General features: G+C 40.9%; 2 protein-coding genes across 7 annotated transcripts in view; both read left to right on the plus strand.

The window, feature by feature from the left end:
• Positions 1 to 377: 377 nt before the first annotated feature.
• taf3 (TAF3 RNA polymerase II, TATA box binding protein (TBP)-associated facto) lies at positions 378 to 9,068 on the plus strand. The gene is made up of 7 exons (XM_032523728.1): positions 378 to 758; positions 1,245 to 1,487; positions 2,174 to 3,996; positions 4,075 to 4,157; positions 5,752 to 6,022; positions 6,286 to 6,392; positions 8,164 to 9,068. Exons 1-7 carry the CDS (start codon positions 593 to 595, stop codon positions 8,276 to 8,278), a joined length of 2,808 nt encoding a protein of 935 aa, XP_032379619.1. The 5' UTR covers positions 378 to 592; the 3' UTR covers positions 8,279 to 9,068.
• Positions 9,069 to 13,347: 4,279 nt separating this feature from the next.
• Positions 13,348 to 14,445, plus strand: part of LOC116694291 (CUGBP Elav-like family member 2) — a 34,248-nt gene continuing 33,150 nt past the window's right edge. For 2 of the 6 annotated variants that reach the window (XM_032523929.1, XM_032523936.1), the window contains exon 1: positions 13,386 to 13,604. In XM_032523929.1, coding sequence (XP_032379820.1) covers positions 13,487 to 13,604 — 118 coding nt within the window. In that variant the 5' untranslated portion in view covers positions 13,386 to 13,486. Of the gene's footprint in view, positions 13,605 to 14,445 lie in introns of all 6 variants that reach the window. The other 4 variants (XM_032523931.1, XM_032523930.1, XM_032523932.1 and 1 more) reach the window with 4 other exon arrangements.

A 14,445-nucleotide genomic window follows, 5' to 3' on the forward strand; every position in this document is an offset into this window, starting at 1 on the left:
TAGTCTACGTACGCATCAAAATGAACCAATATGAATAAAAAAAATCGTTGAGTCTTATCAGTACGGTGGCCGACAGTGTATTATTAATAACATACATTTCATGGTCTTATCTCCAACTTCAGTGCGATAAAGCGGATGTGTGAAGCGAAACCCTGTGTTTTGTACGCTAAGAACACTCGTTCAGGGCCAGTCCTCCACAGCCATGATACAGCGACCACTTTACCGGTCCCACAGATTTACCACCGCAGTTTGCGCTGCACACTAACTACATTTGAATTAACGTTACTACTTTGACCTAAGGGAGTGTCTGCGCATCTTCAGACGTTGATGAACCTCTCGAACACAGCAGGGCCGTGTAGGCAGGCGCTGATTTGTGCGCATGTGTGATCTAGATGCCGAGGATGGGTCTATCGATGGAATCAAGATGGCGACTCTGGCGAAAGCGCCAATATATTTACTGAAGTAGATGTCCCAAGTTAACCGCGGTAGCGGGTTTTCTCAAGCCCCTAAGGGGTTCCATGAAACATGAAGACTGGGAGTATGTTTTGGAAGAGGAACTGATCGGGATTAATACCGTAACAAAGTCAGCGAGATGTGCGAGAGCTATGCCCGCTCGCTGCTGCGTGTTTCGGTGGCGCAGATCTGCCAGGCTCTGGGCTGGGATGCGGTTCAGCTCACTGCGTGCGATCAGCTGTCCGATGTGCTGCATCGATATATCCAGCAGTTGGCCAGGGTCTGCCATCGGTACTCTGAGCTCTGTAAGTGCTTCGTTTGTTACCCTGATTACTTTTTCAACCCAGAAACCCGAAGTAGTCGATCACGTTGTTGTTGACTAGGTATGTAGCTGGCGCCCCCTAGCAAAGGTTGATGTGTCAAAAAGTATAGTAGCTACATAGCTGAGTAACGTTAGCTTCCATGTTATTGTGGCTATGATCATGATGCCTTCCAGCTGTGGTCAGCATGTCCTGTTAGTTGATGTCACATTAGTTACCGAAGTATTCGTGTCTGTAAAAAAAAGATTTACTCTAGCAATCTAGGACCTGTTGAGCATTACTTTTTGCTTCAGGTTGAATGTCAACATCCGTCAGGGCACCTCCTTGTACGTGCATCACAATCTCTACTATGTAGTCAAACTTCTGTCCTAGGCTATTATCAACCTTAACCGGGTGGTTTAGTGAACAAGAGACATGTCGAGCGAGTGTCAGCGCTTAGATTTCATGGCTTGTTGTCATGCTTAATTTCAGATGGACGAACAGATCCAGTCCTGGATGATGTCAGCCAGGCTTTCAGACTGCTGGGGGTGAGTCTGAGTGAACTGGAGGATTATGTCCACAACCTAGAGCCTGTGCCCTTCGCCCAACAAACGCCGCTCTTTCCTGTCAGCAAAAACAACGTCCTGCAGTTCCCCCAGCCTGGAGCCCGGGATGCAGAGGAAAGGAAGGATTACATTCCAGATCACATGCCACCTCTGGTCTCCTTACAAGAAGGTCAGTACAAATAATGACTATATGCACATCTCTGTGTGTGTGTTTGTGTGTGTGTGTGTGTGTGTGTGTGGATTATTGTTTTCTACAGGTTTAGTTTAGGGCCTATTTTTTTGTAGACAACATGTCTTCAATTAATCTACAGTTTATAGATAATACACTATATTAATATACACTCATGTTCCAGTTTTAGATACATCTAGCTAAAATGGCAATTTATCATATGTTCATAATGGTTGTATTGATCACTTTTTATTGTTTGTTTTTTTCCAATATTTTATTCACTCCATTTCAAGTAATGAGGGGAGATTTAATACTAAAAACACCTCTCAGCATGACAATACAATTCTGTAGCACCCCAAACTACATCCTTTAAAATGATCATAAAGTTGAATTATACCCTCTATACAGTTTCAACAACAGCTGAACATTATAATGTAACTAAAGGTAGATTATTTATATATATATAGATAGTTATATTAGGCTTAGTTATGTACCTAATTACCTAATAAACTGGCAAATGCGTTTTTATAACCATATCTTTGGGTCAGGGCCAATCAGTTTGGATGGGCCACCATAATAACCTGTATGTATTAAAACAGGTGTGGTTATGAGAACCCTTTCACATTAATTGAAAACATTTCTCAACTGTTATTCATTCAATTGTTTTTTGTCCCTCTCCTCTCTAGAAGAGGAGGAGGAAGAAGTCCTTGCTGACATGGGCACCTCAGCCGAAGCTATGCAGGTGGCACTGGAAGAAGATGAGGAGGAAATGGACGAAGATGAGACGGTCAACGATGAGAACCACCCACTGAAGAGGCACCTGGACAGTCCTGATGCCGCTATGGGTATGATGCCTACCACCAAGAGACCACGCATGTACCCTGGCCTCAGCCCAGAATGGGGGGTTGAGCCCAGGGAGCCCCTTACCTCTCTCAACGCTCAACGTGTTCCTCCAGGTATTTTGCCTTCTCATGATAGCCTTGACCCCCTGTCACCTGAAACACCTTCTGGAGCCTTGCCTTCCTTCAGACCTCAGCCGGTAGCACCAAAACACTCTGATCAAAAGGGCCTCACCACTCCAGGAAGAAAGCCTAAGGTCTCATCCCCTGGCAGACAACGGACTAAGTCCCCTAAAGGGGTTATTCCTGTTCCGGTGAGTTGTAGTCCCATCCATTCTCCAAAACCGTCTAAGGAAAAGAAGAAATCCCCAGGGAGGACGAAGAGTCCTAAAAGCCCCAAGAGCCCAAAAATGGGTTCAGGAAAAGCATCCCACCCACAGATTAAGACAGAGCTTGTGCATAAGCTACCGCTGTCTGCGCTGAGTGAGAGGATGGGCAAAGAGAACATCCATATGCCTCAAAATATAGAGGACAGGGAGTTAGCTGAGGGCCCATTCAAGAAACTAGAGCCTGATAATGCAGCCATCGATGACTCCATTGATGCTGTGATTGCCAGAGCTTGTGCTGAGCGGGAGCCTGATCCTTTTGCTTTCTCTTCGGGTTCTGATTCAGATAGCAATGGATTCTCCAGCCCCAGGAGGCTGACCATAATGGAGCCGGCTACACCTAAACTCTTGATTGGGGGAAGCATCTCTGTAAAAGACACGTCAACACCACTTCACCTACAGGCACACGCAGGCCTAGGAAATTGGACTATGGATGATTCTATCAATGAGGTGATCCGAAAGGTCAACCAGGGGGATCCGTCCGCTCCCCCACCGAACCAAGGAGACTGTGTCTCATCGGGATCGGCCTCACCACCTACTCCTGAACCTTTACTCAAGGTGTTTGAGGAGAAGAACAAGATTGTGTCATCAGTAGATGTCAAGAAAAAGCTAAAAAAGGAGCTCAAAACTAAAATGAAGAAAAAGGAGAAAGACAAGCCAAAAGACAAAGACAGAGAAAAGGATAAGGGCAAGCTGAAAGAGAAGAACAAGGATAAGAACAGGGATAAAAACAAGGACTTTTCTAAGGATGGCAAGCTGCTCTGGAAGGAGTTTGGAGTGAAGGATGATGAGCACTTCCTTCAGCGAGACTTTACTCTGCCTGAGGGCTCCATCAAGATAAAAACCAGAGATGGAGATGGCCCTAAGAAGGAGAAGGAGAAACACAAAGACAAAAAGAAGGATAAAGAAAAAAGTAAAAAGGACAAAGATAAGCGGGACAAGGGTAAAGACAGGAGCAAGGATGACAGGCAGAAACAACCTGCTCTAGCCCCCTTTGCTCCGGGTGAAATGCCACCACTGTTCAGCCCGTCTGCCTGCCTGCGCATCCCCTCCATGCTTCCTCCTTTGGCCCCGATCCTCCATGATAAGGACATTAAGAGCAAGGATAAGGACAAGAAGAAAGACAAGAAGGAGAAAAAGAAAAAGAAAGACAAGGAGAAGGAGAAGGAGCGAGAGAAGGCCAAAGAAAAGGAGAGGGAGAAAGAAGAGAAGAGGAAAGAAAAGGAGAGGGAAAAGGAAAAACGAGAAAAGGAGAAAGAAAAAGAGAGAATTCGATTGGAGAAGGTAACTTTTTTTTTTTTGGTATGTTATGATGTGTCTGTGTTACAGTGTCACTGATATTTACCCGTCCGGTTTCCTCAGGTGAAAGTAGAAACTCCAGCAGCTCTACCATCTCCCGTCATCCCCAGACTGACGCTCCGGGTGGGGGCAGGCCAGGACAAAATGTAAGCACTGAACTAATGAGTGATATTTCTGGTCATATTTCTTTGATTTTGCAGGTTTGCGCGAGCTTCTCTATACTTGCTCTATTTAAAAAAATAAAAATAAATAAATAAATTTAAAAAAAAGAGTAAAGATGTTGGTTTCTGCAGTGGTATTATCATGACATATATTACTAGGGCTGGGTATCAAACTTCTTTAACATTATATTTTTTTATTTCTATCATTATTGTATCAGTATTGAAAACTGTAGCCTACATAAAGATCCCATCAAATGCCTGTTCAGATCCAAAGTCTTATTTACTTTTTTGATAAGGGGTGGGGGGGAAAACCGATACAGCATAGTATCTCAATATTTTCTGTGGCAATACTGTATCGATACATAGACACCAAGTATCAATCTATTATTATATATGTGTTGGTCAGTTTGTCTGCTCAACAATCCCATTTTGCAGCAATACAATTTAAGTGACATAAACAAACAGAGAAATGAATCTTTTTAGATAAAATAGATGTTGACAAAGAAAACTTTTAAGTTGGAAAAAAGGTGATAAACTGCAATATATCATAGAATATTGCAATATCTGTTAAAATTGCAACAATATTGGATCATGATGATATGGTACTGTGAGGCCTCAGGTGATTCCCACCCCTATGAGATAGCTCCTGGTTTAAATCAAAATATTACCAATTGTAGACTATTTAGGCAATGTTCTTGTACTTATCGTTTGAAAAAGGTTTGGCTTCTTTTGTTACATGAAAAAGGGGTTTTGTAGAAAAAGGCATTTTTAAATGACTCTATATAGGAAAAGTATTGTTTTAGTTTGTATATCAAAACACAGGGGTTTAATTGCTATTATTATATATATTTTTTAAAAGTCCCACTGAGATCAAGATCTTTTTTTAAGGTAGACCTGAGTACATGTAAAACAACAAAATAAACTATACTGAACAATAATATGCATTAGAATAGAAAAAAAGAATTATACAAAGTAGAACTTGTAATCAATTCATAAATATCTAAAAAAATAAGTTAAATTAGACATCACCCAATTACAACAAGTACATGTTAAAATATTAAGATGTAAAAGTGTGTTCCAATGGTGGTGTAACATATTTCGTTCACTTAATGTTAAAAATGATTGTGACACTTACACTACCGGTCAAAAGTTTGGGGTCACTTACAATTTTTCATACCACTCCATTATAGACAGAATACCAGCTGGTCTGAGTGGGTGGCTGATCTTTAATACAACATCTACATTACCCATCATCAGCAACCATTCATCCAATGTTCCAAAGGCACATTCTGTTTACTGATCTGATATCATTTTAAAAGCTAACATTGAGAAAACATCGGAGAACCCTTTTGCAAATATGTAAGTACATAATGTAATCTGAAAACTGCTGCCTTGGTTAAAAAAACACTGCAACTGGACAAAAATCTCAGCTGGTATTCTGTCTACAATGGAAATTTCTAAGTGACCCCAAACCTTTGACCGGTAACGTATATTCGCATTATACAGCTTGAACAGCGATTAGTAATAGTAGTATTAGTAGTATTTGTGTTAACTTGTATTTATCTCTGACTGTCACTAGTGTTATCAGCAAGGTGGTTCCAAATTCAGAGCCCAAGACGCCAGCACCTAAGACCCCAGTGGTCAAATCTGGACCTGGGAATCGCCCTCGGACGCCCCCACCAACCCCGGTACTCTGCCCAGTGGTACCCACTCTGCCCCCAGCTCCCACTCCACTTCCACCAGCGCCTGCCCCTTCATCGTTGCTCTCCCCTGCCCCTTTACTCTCTCCCGCCGCATCCTTCAAAACACCGGTCCGCAGCGTAGTAACTGAGACTGTCAGTACCTATGTGGTGAGTTCTCCTACTTTTGTTTATTGATAATTGGTTCATATGATAACGGTATCTATGAAGCACATGCAATGTGTGTCATCTTTAAGGGGTTTTCTTGAGTCAAGATGAACAGTAAATTAATTATACCTAAGATAAAGCAAACTAAATGCTCATTCTTGTGATCTTTTGCCACCTTTTTCACTAATGTGCATTGTTTATATAATAGCCATTTTGTCATTTAGCAATGCATTGCTAATGCTTTCTGTTATATGTATTTATCTTAGATTCGAGATGAATGGGGTAACCAGATCTGGATTTGTCCTGGATGCAACAAAGCTGATGATGGCAGTCCCATGATAGGATGTGATGACTGTGATGATTGGTATCATTGGTAAGAGACTTATTTCCTTACATTTCCTTTTTTTTCTGGCCTAATTTTTCAAGATTCAAGAAGTTGTAAGATTATAGTTTTGCATAGTTGAAAATTAGGTTTAAATTGTTACTATCAATAACAGCTTTAATTCACTGGTCTGTTTTTGTGCCTGTATGGGTTGTAATGGTATACAAAATTGATACGTTGGTATGTTTTCAGTACAGTTTTCAGTACAGAGTACATTCATGTTTTTTTAAGTTTTACACATTTACCTTATGTGACCGTAATTCAGCTGGTCGCCACACAGCTTTCACCCATTCCACCTTATGTTCAGCGTCATTGAGTAATAAAAGTCACCCATCTCGAGGGCCGGCACCAAGCGTGCATTTGAAAATGTCACTGCACACAACTAAATAACACTATGACCAATCACAACAACACACAGTGACGTATCCAGAGCCCCGTACTCTCAGCTATCAGCAGAGCTAACTGGTAGATTAAACTGGCGTCATCTGTTTAGCTCGCCTCTGGCCCGCCTATATCAAATACACCAATGTGATCGGTGCAGCTTGGCTACAAGGGTATAGTTAATGAGCAGCATTACTTGATGCCAGTGTAACTCGCAGAGCAAATTCAAATTGTGCTCTTGCGAGAACTCTGGATTTCCAGGGTACCGTCATTATATCTTACTGGGAAACCATAATGCTTCCAAATAAGAAATAATTAATATTTCAGCTCTGGTCTCACATTTGTCATTTCTCATCACTTGTGCCACTGCCAAAGCTGTCCGGGTGGAACTCTAGAAATATTCCACGCTTGCTAAATGTAATGAATACAGGCAAAAAAAGCATAACAAACAGATACATACATACATACATGCATACAAAAAAGAGGAATCAGAGAAGGAAAGAATTCAAGAATAGAAAATGAGTTCATCAAATTGTGAAATAAAGGCTTCATTTTATCATCAGAAAGTACAGAATCGGGCACCTGGGTAGCTCACCTGGTAGAGCAGGGGCCCATATATAGAGGTTTACTCCTCGATGCAGCGGCCTTATGTTCGACTCCGCCCTGCGGCTCTTTGCTGCATGTCATTCCACCTCTCTCTTCCCTTTCATTTCCTCAGCTGTCCTATAATATAAATGAAGGCCTAAAATGCCCAAAAAATCATCTTAAAAAACAGAAAGTACATAATTAGATGGTTTCCAAGTAATGCATGGAACATCCCTGTATTTTTTTGAAATATGGTAGTGGCCAGACCACTTGACAAGCTCTTCAGACATTGATAAACAGTTAATGCTTCAGTTTGTAGGATTTAGTGGCATCTAGTGGTCAGGTTACAGATTGCAACCAACTAAATACCCCTTCCCTCACCTCTCCCTTTCAAAAAAGGATTAAAAAAAAGGATCAAACTTTATTCTTAATCGTCACATACACACAGTACAATGTAGTGAAATTCTTTAACTGCATTTAACCCATTCTAAGGATTAGGAGCAGTGGACAAGCATTTAGTAGAACCTACAGTGGCTTTCAGGTAGCGTAAAAACATGAAAGGCCCTCTCTAGAGCAGGTGTTTGGTTTGACCGTCCTGGCCTACTGTAGTAACATGGTGGAGCAAAATGGCGGGCCCTGTGAAGGAGAACCTGCTCCCTACGTAGATGTTAAGGGCGCATTCTAAGCTATTGAAAAGACAATTCTTAGATTCAGGTGATTACCCACTAATTTTGCCAATAGATCCTCCTTAATCTTTTTCACTAACCTGGACCCTCTTCTTATCTTGTCTGCACAGGCCTTGTGTTGGGATCCTTACAGCCCCTCCTGAGGATCAGCAGTGGTTCTGTGTTAAATGTTCCAGCAAGAAGAAGGACAAAAAACACAAGAAAAGGAAACACAAACTGCATTGAGACTATGCAACAAAAAAGCACATATTTTGGACTTTTTTGGACTTGAAGCCATCACTGAACACTCGTGGCACTGCTGTAAAATAATAATAATAAAAAAAAAAAAGTTCAAAATTGCAGCTGATACTAACATCTGATGATTTTTTTTTTAATGATGTCAGCCATGATGCATTGTGAGTTGGTAAGAAAAATGGCTTAAACCAGCACATATCCAGCCTTAGTTCTCATGTGGTTTTCCCTTTTCACCTGTAAATTGTTTACTTGTTGATTTGGATGTCCGGCCTTTGGAGATCATGACAATTATGTTTGTGTAAGGAAACCATGGCAATTTGTCCAAGATGAGAGCTCAACAAAGCAGAGAATCAGAGAATAACTAACATCCATTGTCTTTAGTGCTGTTTTGTGGCCATTTCTTTTGTGGCAACACAACATGAATGGCCACCAAGTCAAACCTTGACCCCAGTTTTTTGCAGTATCACTGAAATGTCATGTATATAATGATGATGGCATCCGGTGTGTATAAATGTGTCAATACCAACTTCCAAGCCAAGTACATTTTGTTCTTAGGTATTCTGACTTGTTAAATCCATTTTCAGATATTTTTAACTCAAATGATTTTCTGTAATTTCTGTACATTTTTTAAATTTAAAGTTTGTATTTTTATTATTTCTTCATATGGATATGTCCTGGAGTTAATACTGTAGCTGTGCTTGTTATGTAATTCATTTCGCTGATATTTCAATATTAAAGATGAACAGTCTGTGTACTCACAGACTTTAAGATGTAAATCTCATTAGCATCCAAATTCTACCCTACATTTAACCACTTCTGTGCATCTTTATTATTTGCTTTTAACATGGACAGACACATCTATTTTTTTTCTAGTAGCTCATTGGTTGTGTTTGCTTGAAGAAATAGAATAGATTGGAAATATTTTAACAAACCAATGTTGAATTTTCATCCTGCTAATTTCAGAATGTGTGCATTTGGTTACAATTCAAATCCAAGATCCTCTCTTGCAGCAGTCTGTGCAATGCGTTAGCTTAGATTTGGGACTATTCTGCGGGGTTGTCATCCTGCACTTCACCTACGTGAGATATGTGTTGGAGTGCTTGGCAGTCACTTTGCACAGGGTTGCGTTTCCAAAAGACCAATTGTGTGCTTTCCTCGTCTTTAGAAGTGGGTCTGACAATGTCTCCTGTGCCATTTGCAGCAGAGTTGTTTTTGCTTTTCCCCCTCAATGACCACATGGTGTCATTCTTTATGCACACACACTGTAGCATGCTGCTAATGATGTGTACAGACACCACGGCATGCTTACAAAAAACAGCTCACAAACCTCGTTATGAATGTAAGAAATGTGACAGGTAGGGCCGGCCTCTAGCTCACCCACTAAGAGCGTTCACCCCCATGTTGGCTAAGTCCTGCGGGTTTGAATCTGACCTGCGGCACTTTGCTGCCTGTCAACCCCCATCTCTCGCCCCCTTTCATGTATGTCACTGTCACTAAAATAAAGGGAAAAGCCCCCAAAAAATCTTAAAAGAAAAGAAGTGTGCCAGGTAGCTTAATTGATGCATGTGGAATCCATATCTTGCAAGTAAAACCAGCTCCAGAAGTGCCACCATTCATGGGAGATTATAGCTCAAACCTTTTCCATTCTTTGAAGTCAAGTGCTGTTTTGCAACTGTTATGTCTATAGCAGAAGGTTTTATTACCAGTCAAGTCTGACTTCACATTCTGAACTCTCAACGGTCTAGATGTTTATTAATTTCGGAGGACAATCGGTGCTGGCTGGACTTTAGAAATCTAATTGGTAAATATTATAGCATATCAGAAATGTATTTTGGTGTAAAACCATTCAATAATTTATAAGCTGTATCAGCACTTTAAAATCAATTATTTGACGGAGTGGTGCATTTGTTCTGAATATGCTGTCAGAGAGCTCATAGGTAAACCTGAGAAAAGCTAATTAAAGTGATTCAGCCTTCTATGGTTAAAAGCATTCTCACACTGCTACATTTTTTAGGTGATAACCGGCTGATTTGTGTTTTGATTGCTGTCTGAATCATGACCACAGAGGATGCCTTTCAGTCTTTCTATTTTTTATTATTTCAGTTTTATCATTTAATTGAGGGGAATGCACACCGAGTTACTGTCTTATTTGGTGAGTGAACTCACATCAGTCATACTTTAGTAGTGAATAGGATTGAACCAGGCCATCAGATACCTTGATCATACTGTATATGGATGCTTCATATTATCTAGGGCCAGAAAGCACACCTGACTGATTGCCTTTTTAAACTTGTGAACTACTCCTTTTACTGATTCACTTCTCCCTCTTTTTTAAAGATTATTTTTGGGGCTTTATCTCTTTATCGACAGTGGATAGACATGAAGAGAGAGACATGGGGGATGACACGCAGCCAGTCGGATTTGAACCCCGGGCGCTGGAGGACTCAGCCAACATGGGGTGAATGCTCTTACTGAGTGAGCTAGAGGCCGCCCCACCGCTACCTCTTGGAGTGTGTTGATCACCTAGATGGCCCAGATGAAGATCTACGGTTTTCCGATAACACTAAATAAAAGAGGAAGTGGAAAAAAGGATGTGTGACTAAAGTAAAGGGGAAGTTAAATGAATTATACCCATGCAAAACAAGCTGACATTTCAATGTGGTTTTGCTTTTTATCATGCAAGATGCATTCACTCCTGCAAGCCCACATGAACAGTCATTTAACAAAGAGTTAGAGGGGGAAACACAGTATATTAATAAATACATGGCTACTAAAGCACTTCAATTATGAATTATTTGCAAATGAGTCAAGTTGTAGATAGAAGGTTATAGATAGTGGTATCCACTTATAATAAATTGCTACCTCCACTCATGGTTGCAGGCCTCTCTCGCTGTCTCTCTCCCTCTTCAATCACACATGCTGGTGTCAGGTCTCGTACAGTTGAAGCTTGCTGCTAGCATCTGTTGGATCTTAAATTATACTGCCCAGTGCTGGTAAAGATAGAGCTCTGCCACGGCTGACATTAAAAAGGATTAAGTCTTTATTTCTTATTAGGTAAAAATTCTTTCACCTTGTCTGGATGCATCTACACTGCCTTATAAACAGAATATCATTTTTGATGTAATACAAAATATGAATTTTCTTCAATGTTAAAACTCATGTGTGCAGTCCTGTGCATTAGAACATGCTCCAGAACACAATGTGCATTGAGCTGTAACAGTTTCAGTTTTAATCCACAAAAACAAAGACGGTATATGTTTGTGCTATCAGTCCCAAGAGAGCCCACAAGTGATAAAAAGAGAAAGCTGATGGTTGCTTTCACTCATCGTGGGGCCACCTGCAGTGCAGTAAACATGTGCTACTATTTCCCTCATAACATGACAGGCATGAGTGCATATGTTTCATGCACTAAAACCCCTTTCTCTTCACTGTGGATGTGAACAGGATGTGGTAGTTTTCTCATAGCGATGCATGTTTTCTGTGTGTAGTTACAGCTCTCACAAGATACATTCATGTGCTATTTTGTGTTGTATTATTTTACTTCTGCAACCTCTTTTGAATTAGGTTTCAACTGGAAAGCATCAATGCACACGTTAATATACTGAGTGTGATTTTGTGCTCTACGTGTTGCCAGATCAGAGCTTTCTGAATACAGTATGTGCTCTCTACATGGTGCCTGTGGCACCGACAGTCATACTAAGCAGCAACATATCACTGATTTCAACATCAGTGTTTAAAATATTCATTATGATGATTTATCAAATATTCAAATGAAGAGGGTTTTATGCCATGATCAGAGGAAGTGGAGCCCCATCATGCTGGTCTTCTCAGCTATGATACAGGCACAAAATGACATGACCTTGTTTCACATGACTTTCCTACTTAATGTCACGTTACTTTAACAGGACACAACACCTATGGGAGAATGAGACCTAGATTTGATTTCTCCTGGGTTTGGTGCAAAGAATATTGGGACAAATGGCTTTCAAATTTTTAATCAGATGGCATAGTGACAGCAAAACCTGCTTTAAGTGTGCTAGTTCTGAATATGTGTACTGCAATGGTCAGCAGCTTCAAAAACGGCTTTACCATCATCATATTACGAGCTATAAGCTCAAAACACAGGCAAATGAGCTCTGTCAAATGCAAATTAACATGCACGGAGTTTTCTGATAACATAACAATTAATTGTTCCGCCTCTTCAATGTGCCATCAGTTGATGGTTAAGTTCTAGTAATTTAATTGTAATGTGAAGAAACCTTTCCTATCCTAGGTCATCTAGTAGAATTACATACAGGTACATGCCAATATGCTGTGGAACACCGTCAGGCCTATTGGTGGGGCAGTAGCAGTCACAGGCAGTTTTTGCTGGTATTCAGCGTAGATTGCCTGCAGTCTGAACTGGTGAACAATTGGGTTTGTACTGTCTTTCCTTATTTATTTAACAAGTATTCGTGCTGACTACAAAGTATGCTTATATTCTAGCACGCTATCTTTATCCAGTACACAATAATAATGACATGATGGCTGTCAGAACTCTACCTGTCGCTCACTGGTTAATCATCAGCCAGCTCACAGAGGGACAGTGACATGTAGAGGCCCACAGGAGCTGAATAGAGAACATTTATAATATGTACTTACAGGTGCTCAGTGATTAGCAATGTTTAATATTAAAAAAAACTTATAATGGGCACAGTTCTAAGGTACCAGGCTTAACAACCTCATTCCCAGTAGTATGTTTTGTTTTGGCCTTTATGTGGAGCAGTTCACTGATTCATACATGCCAACATGCACAGAAGCAGGCCACAAAACCAGAAATTGTGGATAAGATCTTGTGGCAACTATGTCAATGTTACCTCTAATTTTCCCCATCTGACAGTGGAAATAAATCATCCATGTCCAATTTGCTGGAGTTCTCCTAATATGGGTGTCAATTAGTGCAAGAGTGCTACTGTGGCCACAGCTTTACAGCCTGCAAACTGGGCTGCCGCAGGCAGCACAATGCATTAGCGCACGATGAGCTGTCAGAGAGGATTATTTAAGCCACGCCAGTCAGCGAAGGGGGTGGGTGCCGCTCTGCTGCACTAAACTGAGGAGAAAGAGTGGGCGGGAGACAGAGAAAGGGAGAGAAACACATAGAGGAAAGAGGGAAAGAGAAGAAAGTGTCCATTACACCGGGTGGATTTTTCCAGAGCACCGATGTTGGAACACACTTCTGAGCTGGCCCTGGTGCAGAGTTTGTATGCCAACAGCATGCGCTGTCCCCCCTCTGCGGCCGGGATCTCTGTCAGGAATGAGGACTTGCCTACGAGGTACGTTGGGGTTGGCCCCTCATTCAAATCTGGGCTAGCTTTTGTGGAGCACCCTGTATTTGGACTGCTTCTTTGTCTGGGCTGAATATTGTCACAAGCTGTATTGTTTCCAGTTGAGACGTTCTCCCATGCTGTGACTGTGGGCAGGGTCCCACTGGTGTCACAAAATGTTTGTTCATTTGGATCCCAGAAACTATGGGTTTGAATCTAATGAATTTGTATATTCATGTCAATCCCATCTTCCCTAGACCGCACTTAATTTGATCAGGAGGTAGTGGATACGTTTTAAATTGTATCAGAATAGAAAAATCAATACCTCATAGCATTATCATCCTCATTCTTCCTCCTCTTTTCAAAGTTCCACAAGGGCTCAGATACTTGCATGGACTATAAATAAATAAAGCGAGATGAATGTGTCATCAAAGCAGGTGTTTGTCTCTGAAGTAAAAAGGAAAAATCACTGTGATTATAATATCTCTACTGAAGCCAACCTGGGCCTCACTGTACACCCTCAGTAAAAAAAAAACAGCAACATATGTCAATTTGCTGTAAAAGAACAAAAAGGAACTAGTACATCCATCTTGGAATTTGCCTCCATTTAAAGGAACTGGACCCTGATGATAAGGCAATGTTATCATGCATGCTTAGTACATCTTGACCCAGTAGATTTCCTTTAGAAAGCATGATAAGAGGAAGTTCTCTCTCTTCATTTTAAGAGCCCTTTAGTTGGTCGCCATTCTGAAAATGCTTCCACATAATGCAAAGCAAAGAAAATGTGTCCCATTTTGGTTTGAAGCTTGCCTATTTTTACACCATGCAGTTTGTCAAGAAGGGGTGCAAATTTAA

The sequence above is a fragment of the Etheostoma spectabile genome, chromosome 8 (genome assembly GCF_008692095.1).
Source record: "Etheostoma spectabile isolate EspeVRDwgs_2016 chromosome 8, UIUC_Espe_1.0, whole genome shotgun sequence".
NCBI lineage: Eukaryota > Metazoa > Chordata > Actinopteri > Perciformes > Percidae > Etheostoma > Etheostoma spectabile.